General features: G+C 39.2%; 1 protein-coding gene across 1 annotated transcript; it reads left to right on the top strand.

Annotated features, from left to right (window-relative positions):
- Window positions 1-1,252: 1,252 nt before the first annotated feature.
- Window positions 1,253-5,077, top strand: LOC122029492 (cytochrome b5-like). The gene is made up of 3 exons (XM_042588494.1): window positions 1,253-1,460; window positions 4,454-4,520; window positions 4,615-5,077. Exons 1-3 carry the CDS (start codon window positions 1,374-1,376, stop codon window positions 4,863-4,865), a joined length of 405 nt encoding a protein of 134 aa, XP_042444428.1. The 5' UTR covers window positions 1,253-1,373; the 3' UTR covers window positions 4,866-5,077.
- The last annotated feature ends 9,068 nt before the right edge of the window (window positions 5,078-14,145 follow it).

Here is a 14,145-nt window from a genome sequence, read left to right as displayed (position 1 = left end):
TATTAGGGATAATTATTATTAGAAAATAGTTATTTGTTTCCTAGTTATTAGAGAATAATTATTATTAAGAAATACTTATTATTTTCTTAATTTATGTATTTTCCTATTTTACTTGTAATGATATTTATATATATCATATGCTATCATTAATAATATGTATGAATTCTATCGTCAATACTTATAACCAACCACCCAGTGACTAGAGGTGAGAATTGACCTCTTGTCTAATTATAACAAAGCTACCAACCTTTAGCCAACTTGGCACCTTGTGGGGACTAAATATTGAACTAAATAACATTAAATCTGAGATGATCGATCTGATCATACGAAAATTTCTCACTAATTATTAAGATAAATCGAAAAGTATTCGTAACTTGTAACAAGAAAATTTAATATTATATGATTGTAGGTCTCATTTAAGAAAAAAAAAATCTCACTGAATATATATCTTATAGTTGAGGATCAAACTATACTGGATATTCCGCTGCATAGCCTCGGGGCAATGAAGATTATCAGATAATTAATAATAATAATAATTAGATTGAGCAAGTAAACGAAATGTGATGAAGTAACGTGGAACCAATTCCAAGGTAGGAGAGAAAAAGGAACAATTAAACAAACTGGTTTAGCTGCTAACTCCAAACAACTCAGCCATTTAAAATTAGGCTACATTTTATTTATTTTTAATTAAATCAACAAAAGGTCAATTATACTCTAATCACAAGATACGTGACTCCTGGGTCGTTTATCTCAAGTGTGTGATCTGACTAATCAGATCAGATTCGACTTTATCTGGTGCAATTAAAACTCGAATTACTCGATAATGTTTCTCACCTTGGTGCAATTAAAATAATTTAAAACTCTAGACGATGTAATGATTAGATTCATTCAAGTAGTTAATCAAAATCTAAAATTTTATTTTAATTACAGTACACTGTAAATTTTTGTAGTGGGATGATAAATTTAAAAAAATTTATCATTTGATGGGCCTCCGTAAATATTTTTTAATTTATTTTAGTAACGATAAAAAGTTTTCGTAGGTCGAATATGCCACCTTTAGGATTCGTTGTTCGAAAAATCAAATAGTTGGATTATTTAAAAAACACCTCATTATTTTCTTTTAAATTGTATTAACTATTCAAATTCTATGTTAGATATGAAAATTTTAAAAAATAGTAGGGATGTATGTGCAATTGTGTTTCCGAATATTCATTTTGACAAAAAATAAATACGTCCGGTCGCCCCACTCAGCCCTCACCAAACCCTCGCCACGGCGGCTTCACCTACCCACCACTGCCTCTCCTTTTCTTTGGATCCATCGATTCCACGTTTTATCGAGTTCGCGGGGAGCGAGAGCGATCGGGAGGAGCGAGATGGGGAGCGATGTGAAGGTCTACACCCTGACTGAGGTCTCGACACACAACACCTCCAAGGATTGTTGGCTCATCATCGGCGGCAAGGTTGCGGTTTTTTTTCTCTGTTGGATTATGTTGGTCCCTCTGGTTCTCTTTTCTGTATTGGGAGAGATCTACTAATATTTGTTCTCCCCTGATTTGTGGGATTATATGATGCACGATTCGATCTGTTTTTGCAAAAGAACCGCCTTTTGATCTCCATTTTTTTGGATCTTGTCAAGGAGACCTTTCCGTGTAAGTTTTGGATCTTGGATCCCTACCAAGCTTCCTGTTATGATTATGATAGAACTATCCCATAAAAAAAAAATTAAAATATCTTAATCAAAACAGCATCGTGTTGGATAAATATGTTATCCATTCTTTTCTCACGAAATATTCTATCGTCTATTAGCAGTAGTTGAACTATTAAGGCTGTCTCTGAGGAAAAGAAAGCATGAGAAAGATAAGAGAGAGAAACTGTCTTTCTTTCCTTGAGAATTACATCTGAATAGGATTAAACTTACCATTGCAATGCCTCTGACCTAACTCCTATCCACTTATGGCCTTTTTAGTCATCTGAATAGGATTAAACTCTCTTTCACTCCCTAACTTTCAGAAGAAAAAAGAATTTCCATCCTTACAAAGAGAGATAATTAAAGTATATATATAAAAAAAGCCTACTCTCTTTACTTTTTAACCATATATAATACGGGCTTTTCCCTGCCTTTTTCGTGGGTCCGCTAAAAATAACTTCTTTTCTTCCCTCTTCATATCCCATTGAACAATTTTCCGGATGAATAGAGAATGGATAAATCAACAGATGGATCATCCTTTTGTTGTATCCTTTGATGGTAATAAATGGATATTTTAAAGGATGCATGTAACTCACGGAATGATTTCTTGATCTTCTCGTTCTTTTCTTTTGTCTTCTCTACATATTCAATTTTTCCATTCATAATCATTTCAAGGAAACAAGTGTAATAACTCTCTTAAGAAGTTTTCTGTTACCTGCACAGTTTTGCATTATGTGCAATAGTGCCAGGTTTAATTCCTTCTTAGCTCGATATTGCTATGTTTCTCAACTGTAGATGTCCTAATCCTCTTCTTAGCATACAGAAACATGTTTACTAAGCTTCGATTTCTTTGAACATTTTCATGAAATATTAAAAGATGCCATCTGATTTAAAACTAATTCACCCAAATATTAAACAATTCGTAAAGGCTTTATTGAAAAATGAATAGACTGTGGTGAATAACAGCTCTAACCCAAGAGGTTGAAATGCTATGATAATGCTGCATGGAAATGGTCTTTCTGTGCAATCCAATTCCAAGAAAATAGCATCCTGAGAAGTGGTTTGCATGTTTAGATCCAAACAGGAAACAAATGCAATTAGGTGGGAGAATTTGCAAAAACATGATTTGTGATTCCAGTTTGTTGGATATCACAAATATGAAAATAAGGCCAGCAACGTACACTTGATTCCAAATGTTTGCTGCCAGAAAGAATGAGAATTGGGCCAGAGATGGAAAATTTTCCCCTTTATCTTGCTGTTAACTGAAGGCCTATTTATCTATTTGATGAAAGAAGAATACACCATCTAGAAGAGAAATTACGATACACTCTCACTGTGGCTAAGTCTAATTGTGTTGAACTACAGTTTGATTATAGTATATTAAGTATGGCAAACTTAATTCTTGATAGTTTAAATGGTTCAATTTTTGTTAGTTTTTTGTTTTACTGATCTTACAATGGATGATGTCCATTTTCATGTCATTTGGAGTTTGGCACATTCAGTTTCTGATTTTTTTTTTTTCCCCAGATTTGCAGTTGATCTGCACAATAATATAATACAACGTGCACCTGTACACCTTTAATCCCTAGACAGGAATTTAATATTGAAGGGGGATTTTGCTGATTTTGTTATTGTTATTTGTTTTATGGCTGTTGCCTCCAGATTTTGATGCTTACATGTACTAGCATATATATCCTGGCTTACTAGGTGTCCTATTCTGTTTGCTTGTTTGGTCCATCATGAACCTATTTGTCCAAATTCCATGTTCCTTTGCCTTTTATGCAATTTGATCCGCGATTCAAGCTGTTAGACTTAATTGTGATTGGGTTGCTACTAAACATATAAATTTGGTACTTTTAGTATCTTATACTTTTTTTTTTAATAAGTGGTCTCCTAATCTTTAAAAACTGTTCTGATACATCATTGATTTAATTATGGCAAGATCTTGAGAAAATAAAATCAATTAATTCTTCTTCTGAAAGTTTGTGATGTACCAGCTACCTAACCTAATAAGACTAATTTTAACTATTCATATATTTTTCACATGTACACGTGTATACACTGGCCCATTTTTATTGGAATGCAGCATACTTACAGGAGTTTGACTTGGGCCAATCCCCTTCACTGAAACTCGTTAAAGTATCTAGTTAGAAACTTGTTAAATTGTTTCTGTTTTGACATGCAGATGTATCTGATTAGTTATACATATACTAGTAACAATCCAATGAAACTTATTTTTGGTCATGAAAACAAAACTAGAAAGCAAGTGGGTCAAACACAACGGAAAAATAAATATAAAGAGAAATGAAGTATTTTCCATTGGACATATCAGTTTGTTAAGGTTGAGATTTGGAAATGCACACTGGGAAGGAGGGATGTAGCTCAATGGCAGCTTGGAATGGTAATTGGTGAGGCCCTGCTGGATCTGTGATCAGGTTGGGGAAGGCGAATAAGGAGGTAAGAATGATAAGATTAATATGTAAGGTCATTATGGAAGAGAAGTTAAGAAAATACTACTATGTGTAACAGTATGTGAATAGATCATAGCAGGTCATAAAATAAGTTGAATAATCTAAACATAGCGTTGCTTAGAGGTGAGATAAGGTTCACAGGGTGGACTTCAAATAATTAACACAGTGGTTATTGTTGTATATATTGCTTCTAGTATTTATTATATTATTTTTCTTGAAGATTTTAGTATTCCAATTAGTGTGGTGCCATTGTTTCGTATTATAGTTGTCTTTTTGTGTTTCTTATTTTTTATAGGTTTATGATGTTACCAAATTCTTAGAGGATCACCCTGGGGGAGACGAGGTTTTGTTGTCATCAACTGGTAAATAGACTAATCAATCATTTGGAAGAATGCGCAGCTTGAATAATTAATTAATAGGATATCTTATGGTGGACTTGTGTATTCCTTTTGTCAGGTAAAGATGCAACTGATGATTTTGAAGATATTGGTCATAGCTCTTCTGCAAGGATAATGATGGATGACTATTATGTTGGAGAAATTGATGTCACAACAATCCCTAAGAAAGTAACCTACACTCCTCCAAAGCAACCGCACTACAACCAGGACAAAACATCTGAGTTCATTGTCAGGATCCTTCAGTTTTTGGTTCCTCTCCTCATCTTGGGATTGGCCGTCGGCATCAGATTCTACACAAAATCAGCTTAAAAATCTTCTCACCCATAGTGAGGGATTTCATAGAAAGTGGGTTTTTACAATCTCCTATATATGTAACATTGTTACAACTTCATATACTTTTGTGTGGTTGCTAAATGCTTGCTTGTGCTTCAATTTGTGAACACGCCTATTTGGATTTTATTAAGTGCCTCTATTGTTAGTGAACTAAATAAGCATTAATTCCCTAAGAGTCTTTTTATTAAGTTTTGTGCCAGTGTATTTGCTATAGAGACTCTTTTTTATTGTCAGTGTCTTTGTGCGGTTTGCTAACCGATGGAGGTTGTCTTTGTGCTTGTTTTTCTGATGAACTGATTCGTACGATACAATGACTAGTGAGCGTGAAAAATTCAACCACCTGCTTAAATTATTTTATTTGCTTTTTTTATTAAACAGCTGGCTTGAGTAAAAACGATTTATTAAAAAAAAGACAGATGGTATTTTTTTTCATATAAAGAGTTAATAGCGTTGGCTACTTTGCTTATATAGACAATAGTTAGAATTAACAAATGTAAGACCATATCTGCTCCAGGGAAATCTATTTTATTACTCTTTTGAGAAATTTGTTGATGAGGTTTTGTAAACGCCAAATAATTGATCAAGGAAAATGAAAAAAATAAATACCTATTTCTTTAATTTAATTCATAAAATAAAGTATAAGCTTCATTATTTTTTTTTTGATTTATTCAAATATCCTAAATAATACATAAGATATAATCTAACTGCTAGCTCATGTTAACCTTTCTAGCTTAACTTTGTGGATTAAATTGGTTCATTATGGTAACTTTTCTGTCGAGATTCGAATCCCAGATCTCATTATGATAATACCTCATACATTAACCACTAGATCCATCGGAGAGGACGGATTAAATTGATTCAATTGGTTATAAAATTGGTCTTGATTGATTAAATTAATTTGTTGCTTAGTCTTCTTAATTTACATTGATTGACTTGATCAACCAATAAATTTGACTTGTTTGTTCAACTCATTTAGTTTGACTCACCTAACTAGTCTGATCAATTTTACTTATTTATCATAGCTTTGTTCTTTTAAGAGTTTAATTATTTTTATATAATGAAATCTATACACTACCCAAAAAAAACAAAAACAAAATAGTAAAATAGCGATGATTTTTTAGCGACGAAATTAAATTTCGAAATAAATCATCCCAATTTACGTTGACATATTAATTTGTCGCAAATATTATTTTTTTAAATATTTTTTTCATAAAAATATGTGTTAGCGATGAATATGTGGAAAATAAATCATCGCTATTCTTTTAGCGACGAAATATGAAGTTTGTCGTTAATTAATATGATAAAAGTGAGAAAAAATACTACTAATATTCGTATATTAGCAACGAAATATGCTAAAATCGTCGCTAATATATTAGCGACAAATTATTTCAGAAGTTATCGTTGATATTTTAGCGACGAAAAAACCCTTATTCGCCGCTAACATATTACTTTAGCGACGAAATATTTAACTCGCCGCTAACATTCACTAAAATACCTAATTTCCCCGACTCGACGCCACTCTGCCTTTCTCCTCGCACCACACTTTCTCTTCTTCTCCACGCGTACCTCTTCTCCGGTGACTCCAGCGACTCTGACAGAAGCCTCCTGCTCCCTTCTCCTGCGCCATCCTACGCCACACTTCTCCTCCTACGACTCCTGCGACCCCGGCACCTTCCCCTCATTGCTTTTTTACTTTTTAGCTGCCAGCAGAGACCATCCACGCAACCTCTTGCCCATTGTCCATTTATTGTTTACGGAAGCACCACATCTAAGTTCATCTTCCCTCCTATTTCTGACGATTTGACAACTGACTGACTACTCCCTCTGGAAATCTACTTGTTAGTAAGGTATATTCACTCTTTTTTAACCATATGAAACTACAAAATCTAATTATAGATTTGATTTATTGAAAAATTTGGTAGTACTCACCGTTCAATCATTAACACTGAAAATAGGTCATATATGTAAAAGGATCATACCAAACAAGTACTATTAATTAAAAATAGACAAGTGTAGATTTTTTTTTTCTATTAGCTGAAGCTATTAAATAAATGATTGTCAAATCAAACTTAAGGTATAAATGCCATATTTATGATTTTAAACAGAGCAACAAATCTACAGCATATGAATCATGAAAAGAAAACAAAACTAAGCTCTCGGTGCAGTTTAGTGGGTCCAGTGTTGGACTTGGGACCCTCCTAGTCAAGGGGAATCAATACAAACTTACAAACAAGCCTTTTCTCAAATGGATCAACTTTCGGGTTAACAAGTCAACCAATCAAAAAACTAAGGTGCCCTACAAAAGGTTGTGCTAGTCTTGAATAAACAAGATGACATGTAAGTCAAACCGCATGTTGGGTTACTCCAATCTCCCCTGATATATGAATGTAAGTATAATTTTTATCCTTTATCATCTTTTGAATTAGTTGCCATAAAATTAAACTTAAAGAGTAAGTCATAGGTCCAAAGGAAGCATTAGTCTTACATCATCAATCAACTAAATGTGAAGTCACTCAGCTAAAAAAATCATTAATACAAGAAACTATATGTAACATCAAATAAGCTCTGCGCATTTATTGTAAAATAAAATCTCTATTATTTATAAAATGAACATACTAACCATCCAAAGCTAATGTGCCCATGAGCAAACAATACCAGTGGTTGATAACAACATAATATCAAAAAGTGAAATTATTGAATTTAGACACATTTCCAGGCTTGAATATCATACAAAAATCAACAAATCCAGTCAAAACAAAAGAAATAGTTTCACCATCATTTAGAACAAATAACATACAAAACATAAATCTTTTTACCATGCAAACATATAGGAATATAGAAAACAAAAACAATCTCTATGTTATCAAATTTTGTCTCAGATAAAATCGTACCAAATTAAAATAATAATTATTTGAAGCTAAATTAAATTATTATCTACCGCAAATCAAGAATCCGAGATGGGGTGGGCAATGCAAATCTATAAGTTGTCATGTCAAATAAAAATTTTCAACTAGTATGACAAAAATGTAACCAACAAATTAAGTCAAGTGCCAGCAAATCTCTAGTTGTTAGTTGGCCACATATGATTTCAGAAAGTTTGATAACCTTGTCTCTAGGTGATTATAGTAGCTATACCTAGTTTAGAATTGTAATATTTCTTTTTTTTTTTTGATAATATAGTCATTTAAAAGTATGTAATGTTAGGTCACATGTGTAGAAAATTTTCTAGTCATCCAACCTATCCTTTTGTGATGCATTATGGTCATACTTTAGTTTTTATTTGTTTAATATGACATTTGGGACTTCAAGTCTCCATGTTCACTTATGTCAATTTAACTTAGGTGTTGATACCTTTTTACTCTTTTTGCTTTAGGAATTCAAATCTTTGAGTATAATTTATTTTTTTCCCTTTGTTGACCTTGATGCTTAGATGATAATTTTAGGATTATTTTAATGCTTAGATGATAATTTTAGGGTTATTTTGATGTTATTAATTAATTTTAGGATTATTTTATTGAAAATATGAAATTTTTTATATATTTAATCAGGTTATAAATATGGATAAAAGTTGGATAATGATTGAGAATCGGATTGAGCCTGAATATATAAATGGGCGAAATCAGTTTTTAAAGTTGGCAGATAATTATATGATAAGTTTAAATTTATCCAAAATTCATTGTCCATGTAGAAGGTGTACATCATCTATTAATATAAATATTGTCAATGAAAATGAACATAATTGTGGTTTTGAAGAAGATGATTTTGAAGATATGTTTACTGATTTAAGAAATGCAGAAAATATCAATACCAGTGCACCTCAATTAGATGATATTAATGCAAATGATATTAGAAGAAGTTATACCTCAATATTTGAAGAAGCACAAAAAGAATTGTATCACACTTGTACTAATTTTTCTGCATTCAATTTTTTGGTCAAGTTAATGCATGTGAAAGTGTTAAATGGGTGGAGTAATAAATCTTTTGATATGTTACTTTAATTATTGCAAGAGGCATTTCCAAAACCAAATGCGATTCCAAACTCTCATTACGAAGAAAAAAAATGTTAAAAGAGTTGGGATTGACATATGAGAAGACACCCAAGATGAGTTAGCATCAATTAAATCAAGACAAGATATGTTTGAACAAATACTTAACCGATTGGCACCTAGAGCATTAGATTCCTTGATCCATGATTCATCTTTAGCTCCACCACCTCCTCCTCCGTCTTAGGCTTTGATGTTGTAGACTTTTGGATAGAAACATGATGTTCTGGACCTGTTTTGAATTGGTTTGGATTTTTGGTTGTGAACTTGGTTGGATTGTTGGTTGTGAATATGTTTTGAATTTGGTTTGTGAATATTGTTATTATATTTGTGTTGAAGTATGAGTTAAATGTTAGAGTATTTATGAATTTGTTGTTATAGTTTGTTATAGTTGTGATGTTTGGTATATATACAAATATGTACACAGTATATAAACGAAAATATTTTTTTTTTAAAAACCAGTGGTTAGCGACGAATCAAGCCAAATTTGTCACTAAACTATAATATTAGCGACGAATTTGGTTTGATTTGTCGCTAATATAATTATTGGCGACTGATCCGGCGGTAAGAACAGGGACCCACCTCTGGGGGAAGTCAACGCCACATGGAAGTCAAATGGTCAAATGGCCGACCGGAGAATGGGAGACCGGTCGGCCGAACGCGGTCTCATCAGAGTCAAAGGCACTTGGCGAGGAGGCAGGGTTCCGACGCTCATGGAACAGGGTCGACTGGCCGATCGGGGAGCCCGCTCGGCCAGGCAAAAAGCAGCAATACTGTGAACGGTCAGTAGAGCACGCGATCAGGAAACTCCCGAGTGGACCAGTATCGTAGACCCGTCGGACGTAAGGAGACGCCCGACCGGCCGGACGCTCGGCATAGAAACAGAAGATACAAAAGGACAAGGGAAACATCTTTTTCTGACAGCAGACATGTTCTACGACCAGGCCATACTCAAAATCTTACGACAGAGGGATTCGCTGTCCCATCAGAGACATGCTTAGACTGTAGCGGTATGGTGTCAAGTAAGCTCCTCTGACAAGCCCATACTACGGTATGGGAAAGGACACGTGTACACCTCGGTGGGTGTGCACTCGCTTCTCCACAGCCCTATATAAAGGGTCTCACACTTCGCCTGAGGTACGTTTTTTCCGATTCTCGGAGCCACCCCTTTGTTGTCCACTTGCCTGACTTGAGCGTCGGAGGATCGTCGCCGGGAATCCCTTCCCGGCCTGATTTCTTTTCAGGTTCGCCGGAGATCCGTACGACCGGTCGGGGATCTACGTCAGCAACGCGGAGAGCGCCACGTGCCCAGCGCCCGTTGATTCAGCGTTCGGACAGGATCAATTTGGCGCCGTCTGTGGGAACGCTCCTGCATCCGATCGGAAGCAATGGACGAAGCTGGACGACCGCACTCGGTGATGCTCTCGACAGAAGAACTAGACGCTCTGATCGAAACACGAGCAGCTAAGCTTGTGGAACAAAGGCAGAAGTCGTAGGCCGAGCGGATTGAGCAGCAAGCAACATCAGCATCAGGACCCCGAGCGGAAGCACCGCAGGCCACGGTTCCATTTCATCGGGCTCTATTTCACACTCCTCCTGAAGCCGCAGCAGTTAATCGTGATCGAGGATCTTCATCAAATGAAGTACCAAGACGAGACAACAGAAAAGGCAAGGCCCCCTGAGCGGATGCCTCGCCCGAACGGATCAACCGTCAATTCTCAGAGGCCATCCTGCGGGACATTCTGCTAAAGCACTATGTGCCTCCGGCGATCGGTGAATACAACGGAACCACCGACCCAGACGATCATTTGGGTAAGTTCGACAACACCGCTAACCTTCATCAGTACACAGATGGAGTGAAATGTCGAGTTTTCCTCACCACCCTCTCGGGATCGGCTCAATGGTGGTTTCGGAGGCTTCCGGATGGATCCATCACAAGTTTCAAAGACTTCCGAACGACCTTCCTCCACCATTTTGCAAGCAGTCGGCGCTACCAGAAGACTAGCATCAGCTTATTCGCCATCAAGCAAGAGCCTAGAGACTCGCTCAGAGCTTATATCCAGCGATTCAACCAGGTGACCATGGACATTCCAACGGCCACCTCCGAGACAATGATGAACGTATTTACGCAAGGCCTCGTGGACGGGAACTTCTTCCGCTCGCTCATTCGGAAGCCGCCCCGGGACTACGATCATATGCTATACTGGGCCAACGAATACATCAATGTGGAGGAAGCTCAAGCGGCCCGAAGGAAGGAAGCTCCAACCGAGCGGGCACCCCCTGCCGAGCGGAAGCCGCACATTGCTCATCAGCCGCCCAGAGGACCGCGAGCTGAAGCATCCCGCCCCCAGCAACATGCAAGATCCCACGCCATCCAAGAAGTGTCTGCCGAGCGGCCCAAACCTAAAAAGAAGGTATGGACCCCAATGTTTTGCTCATTTCATCGGACAGACACGCATAATACAAGAGACTGCCGAAGCCTTCCCTTGATCGCCCACCTCGTTCCTCGGAGTGGCGGCCGTCGATCGTCGTCATCCAACAGGCGACAGAGACCTCGTGAAGCCGATCGGATGATATCCGACAGGAGGCAGAGACAGACTCCCGATCGGCATCATACTCCGAGGCATGGGGACAATCCCCGGAGGTCTAGGGAGCAGCCTAGGTCGTCCGCTCGGGAAGAAGAAAATAGAAACAACACTTCCCGAGGCGAAATCAACATTATAGCTGGCGGGCCGACCGGAGGCGACTCTAACAGAGCAAGGAAGGCGAGCGTCAGGCAGCTTCAGATCCACGCGGTCGGCTGTAGCTAGGAAAGAGCGAACGGACCCGAAATCAGCTTCGGACCCAGGGACTTGGAGGGAGTCGAAGTGCCGCATGACGACGCTCTCCTCATCAAAGCGGTAATAGCCAACTATACTATTCACCGCGTTTTCATTGATACAGGAAGCTCGGTCAATATCATATTCAAAAAGGCCTTCGATCAACTACAAATTGATCGAGCCGAGCTGCTGCCCATGACAACCCCCCTCTACGGGTTCACGGAAATGAAGTTCTGCCGGTCGGACAGGTCCGACTGGCTATTTCGCTGGGAGAAGAGCCGCTCAGAAGGACGCGAACTGCAAACTTCGTAGTGGCCGACTCTCCTTCAGCATACAACGTCATTTTGGGGCGACTGACGCTCAGCGAGTTCCGAGCGGCCGTCTCCACCTTCCACCAGAAAATCAAATTCCCGGTCGAAGATAAAGTGGGAGAAGTGCGAGGAGACCAGCTTGCAGCTCGGCGATGCTACGTCGAGATGGTCCGAGCTGAGTTTAATTCCGCTCGGAAGGCACCAAGGATCGAGGTAAATGCCATAACCGAGAAACCACCCTCTTTGGTGTATGAAGAAAAGAGGAAGTGCAGATTCACCCGACCCGAGCGGAGGCCACCACTTTCATTGCGGTCGATCTGGAGGCGACCCAAAAAGAGGAAGTGATCAAATGCCTCCAGAGAAACTGTGATGTCTTCGTCTGGTCGACACATGAGCTACCCGGAATTTCGCCGAGTATAGCGCAGCATGAGCTCCACGTCCGACCGGACGCTCGGCCGGTGAAGCAAAGAAAAAGGGATTTCAGCGCTGAACAGAATGCCATCATCCGAGCGGAGGTTGAGAAGCTCCTGGAGGCCAACCATATACGCGAGGTCCAGCTCCCGAGCTGGCTGGCGAACGTAGTATTAGTCTCCAAGTCGGGCAACAAGTGGAGAGTGTGCATAAATTTTCGGGATCTCAACAAAGCGTGCCCGAAGGATTTTTATCCTCTGCCTCAGATCGATCAACTAGTGGACTCCACAGCTGGCTGCGAGTTGATATGCATGCTCGACGCCTATCAGGGCTACCACCAAGTGCCGCTCGCCTGAGAAGATCAAGAGAAAGTTAGCTTCGTCACAACCGACAACACTTTCTGCTACAATGTGATGTCGTTCGGGTTGAAGAACGCGGGGGCAACCTACCAGCGCTTGATGAACAAAGTGTTCAAGGAGCAGATCGGACGTAATTTGGAAGTATATGTGGACGATATTCTCATCAAGTCGGTCTAATCGGCAGATCTCTTTAAAGACATGGAGGAGACTTTTCGAATGCTGAGGCAGTATGGAGTTAAGCTGAACCCTCAGAAGTGTCTGTTCGGAGCAAAAGGCGGGCGTTTCCTGGGCTACATAGTCACCGAGCGGGGCATCGATGCGAATCCCAGCAAGGTGAAAACTCTACAAGATATGCTGCCCCCAAGGAATCTGAGGGAAGTACAGCGCTTGACCGGTCAGATAACAACATTATCCAGATTCATCTCGAAGACGGTCGATCGGAGTCTCCCGTTTTTCAAAATCTTGCGCAAGGCCACCAAGTTTCATTGGGATGAAGAATGCGATCGGGCGTTCGAAGAGCTGAAGGCATATCTGAACTCTCTGCCTGTGCTAGCCAAGCCAACCGTGGGTGAGCTGCTCTGTATTTACTTATCTTCAACTGAGCATGCAGTAGGCTCGACATTAGTGAGGGCGAGCGGAGAAGAACCCGTGTATTTCTTAAGTCATATTTTAAAGGACGCAGAATCTCGCTACACTGGGCTCGAGAAACTAGCTTTTGCTTTGGTCCTCGCCGCTCGGAGACTTCACCCCTATTTCTTGGCACATACTATCATCGTCCGGACGAATAGTCCATTGGGAAGAGTGCTGTTGAATCCAGAAGCATCCGGACGACTCATCAAATGGACAACAGAGTTGAGCGAATTTGATATTCAGTATCAACCCCGCTCGGCGATAAAGGCGCAGTCCTTGGCAGATTTTGTCACAGAAGTACAAAAGCCTCAGCCTGAAGCTATGTGGAAAATATTTGTGGATGGATCGTCCACTCGGCTCGGGAGCGGAATTGGTGTGTTATTACTTTCTCCTCAAGAAGAAAAGATGCACTTATCTGTCCGGCTGGATTATATAGCTACAAATAACGAAGCGGAGTATGAAACCCTTATAGCAGGCTTGCAGGCCGCCCGACATGTGGGGGCCGGTCGGGTGACGCTGCATTCAGATTCGTAGCTTGTCGCTCAGCAGCTCTCAGACACTTTTGAAATTAACAACACTCGGCTCAAACTCTACGCTGAAGCTTTCGAAAAGCTCAAGGCCAATTTCAGAGAGGTCATTATCCAGAAGATACCCCGAGCGAAAAATCAGGCAGCAGATGAGTT

The sequence above is a fragment of the Zingiber officinale genome, chromosome 10B (genome assembly GCF_018446385.1).
Source record: "Zingiber officinale cultivar Zhangliang chromosome 10B, Zo_v1.1, whole genome shotgun sequence".
NCBI classification, from domain to species: Eukaryota; Viridiplantae; Streptophyta; class Magnoliopsida; order Zingiberales; family Zingiberaceae; genus Zingiber; species Zingiber officinale.
The sequence above is the reverse complement of the archived record's forward strand: the minus strand, read 5'-3'. Positions and strand labels throughout refer to the sequence as shown.

Excerpts from the sequence above, each read along its gene's own strand:
- LOC122029492 (XM_042588494.1), top strand. The coding sequence starts at position 1,374 with ATGGGGAGCGATGTGAAGGTCTACACCCTGACTGAGGTCTCGACACAC. Across the intron at positions 1,461-4,453 it reads GGCTCATCATCGGCGGCAAG|GTTTATGATGTTACCAAATT; the intron begins GTTGCGGTTTTT and ends TATTTTTTATAG. Across the intron at positions 4,521-4,614 it reads GGTTTTGTTGTCATCAACTG|GTAAAGATGCAACTGATGAT; the intron begins GTAAATAGACTA and ends TCCTTTTGTCAG.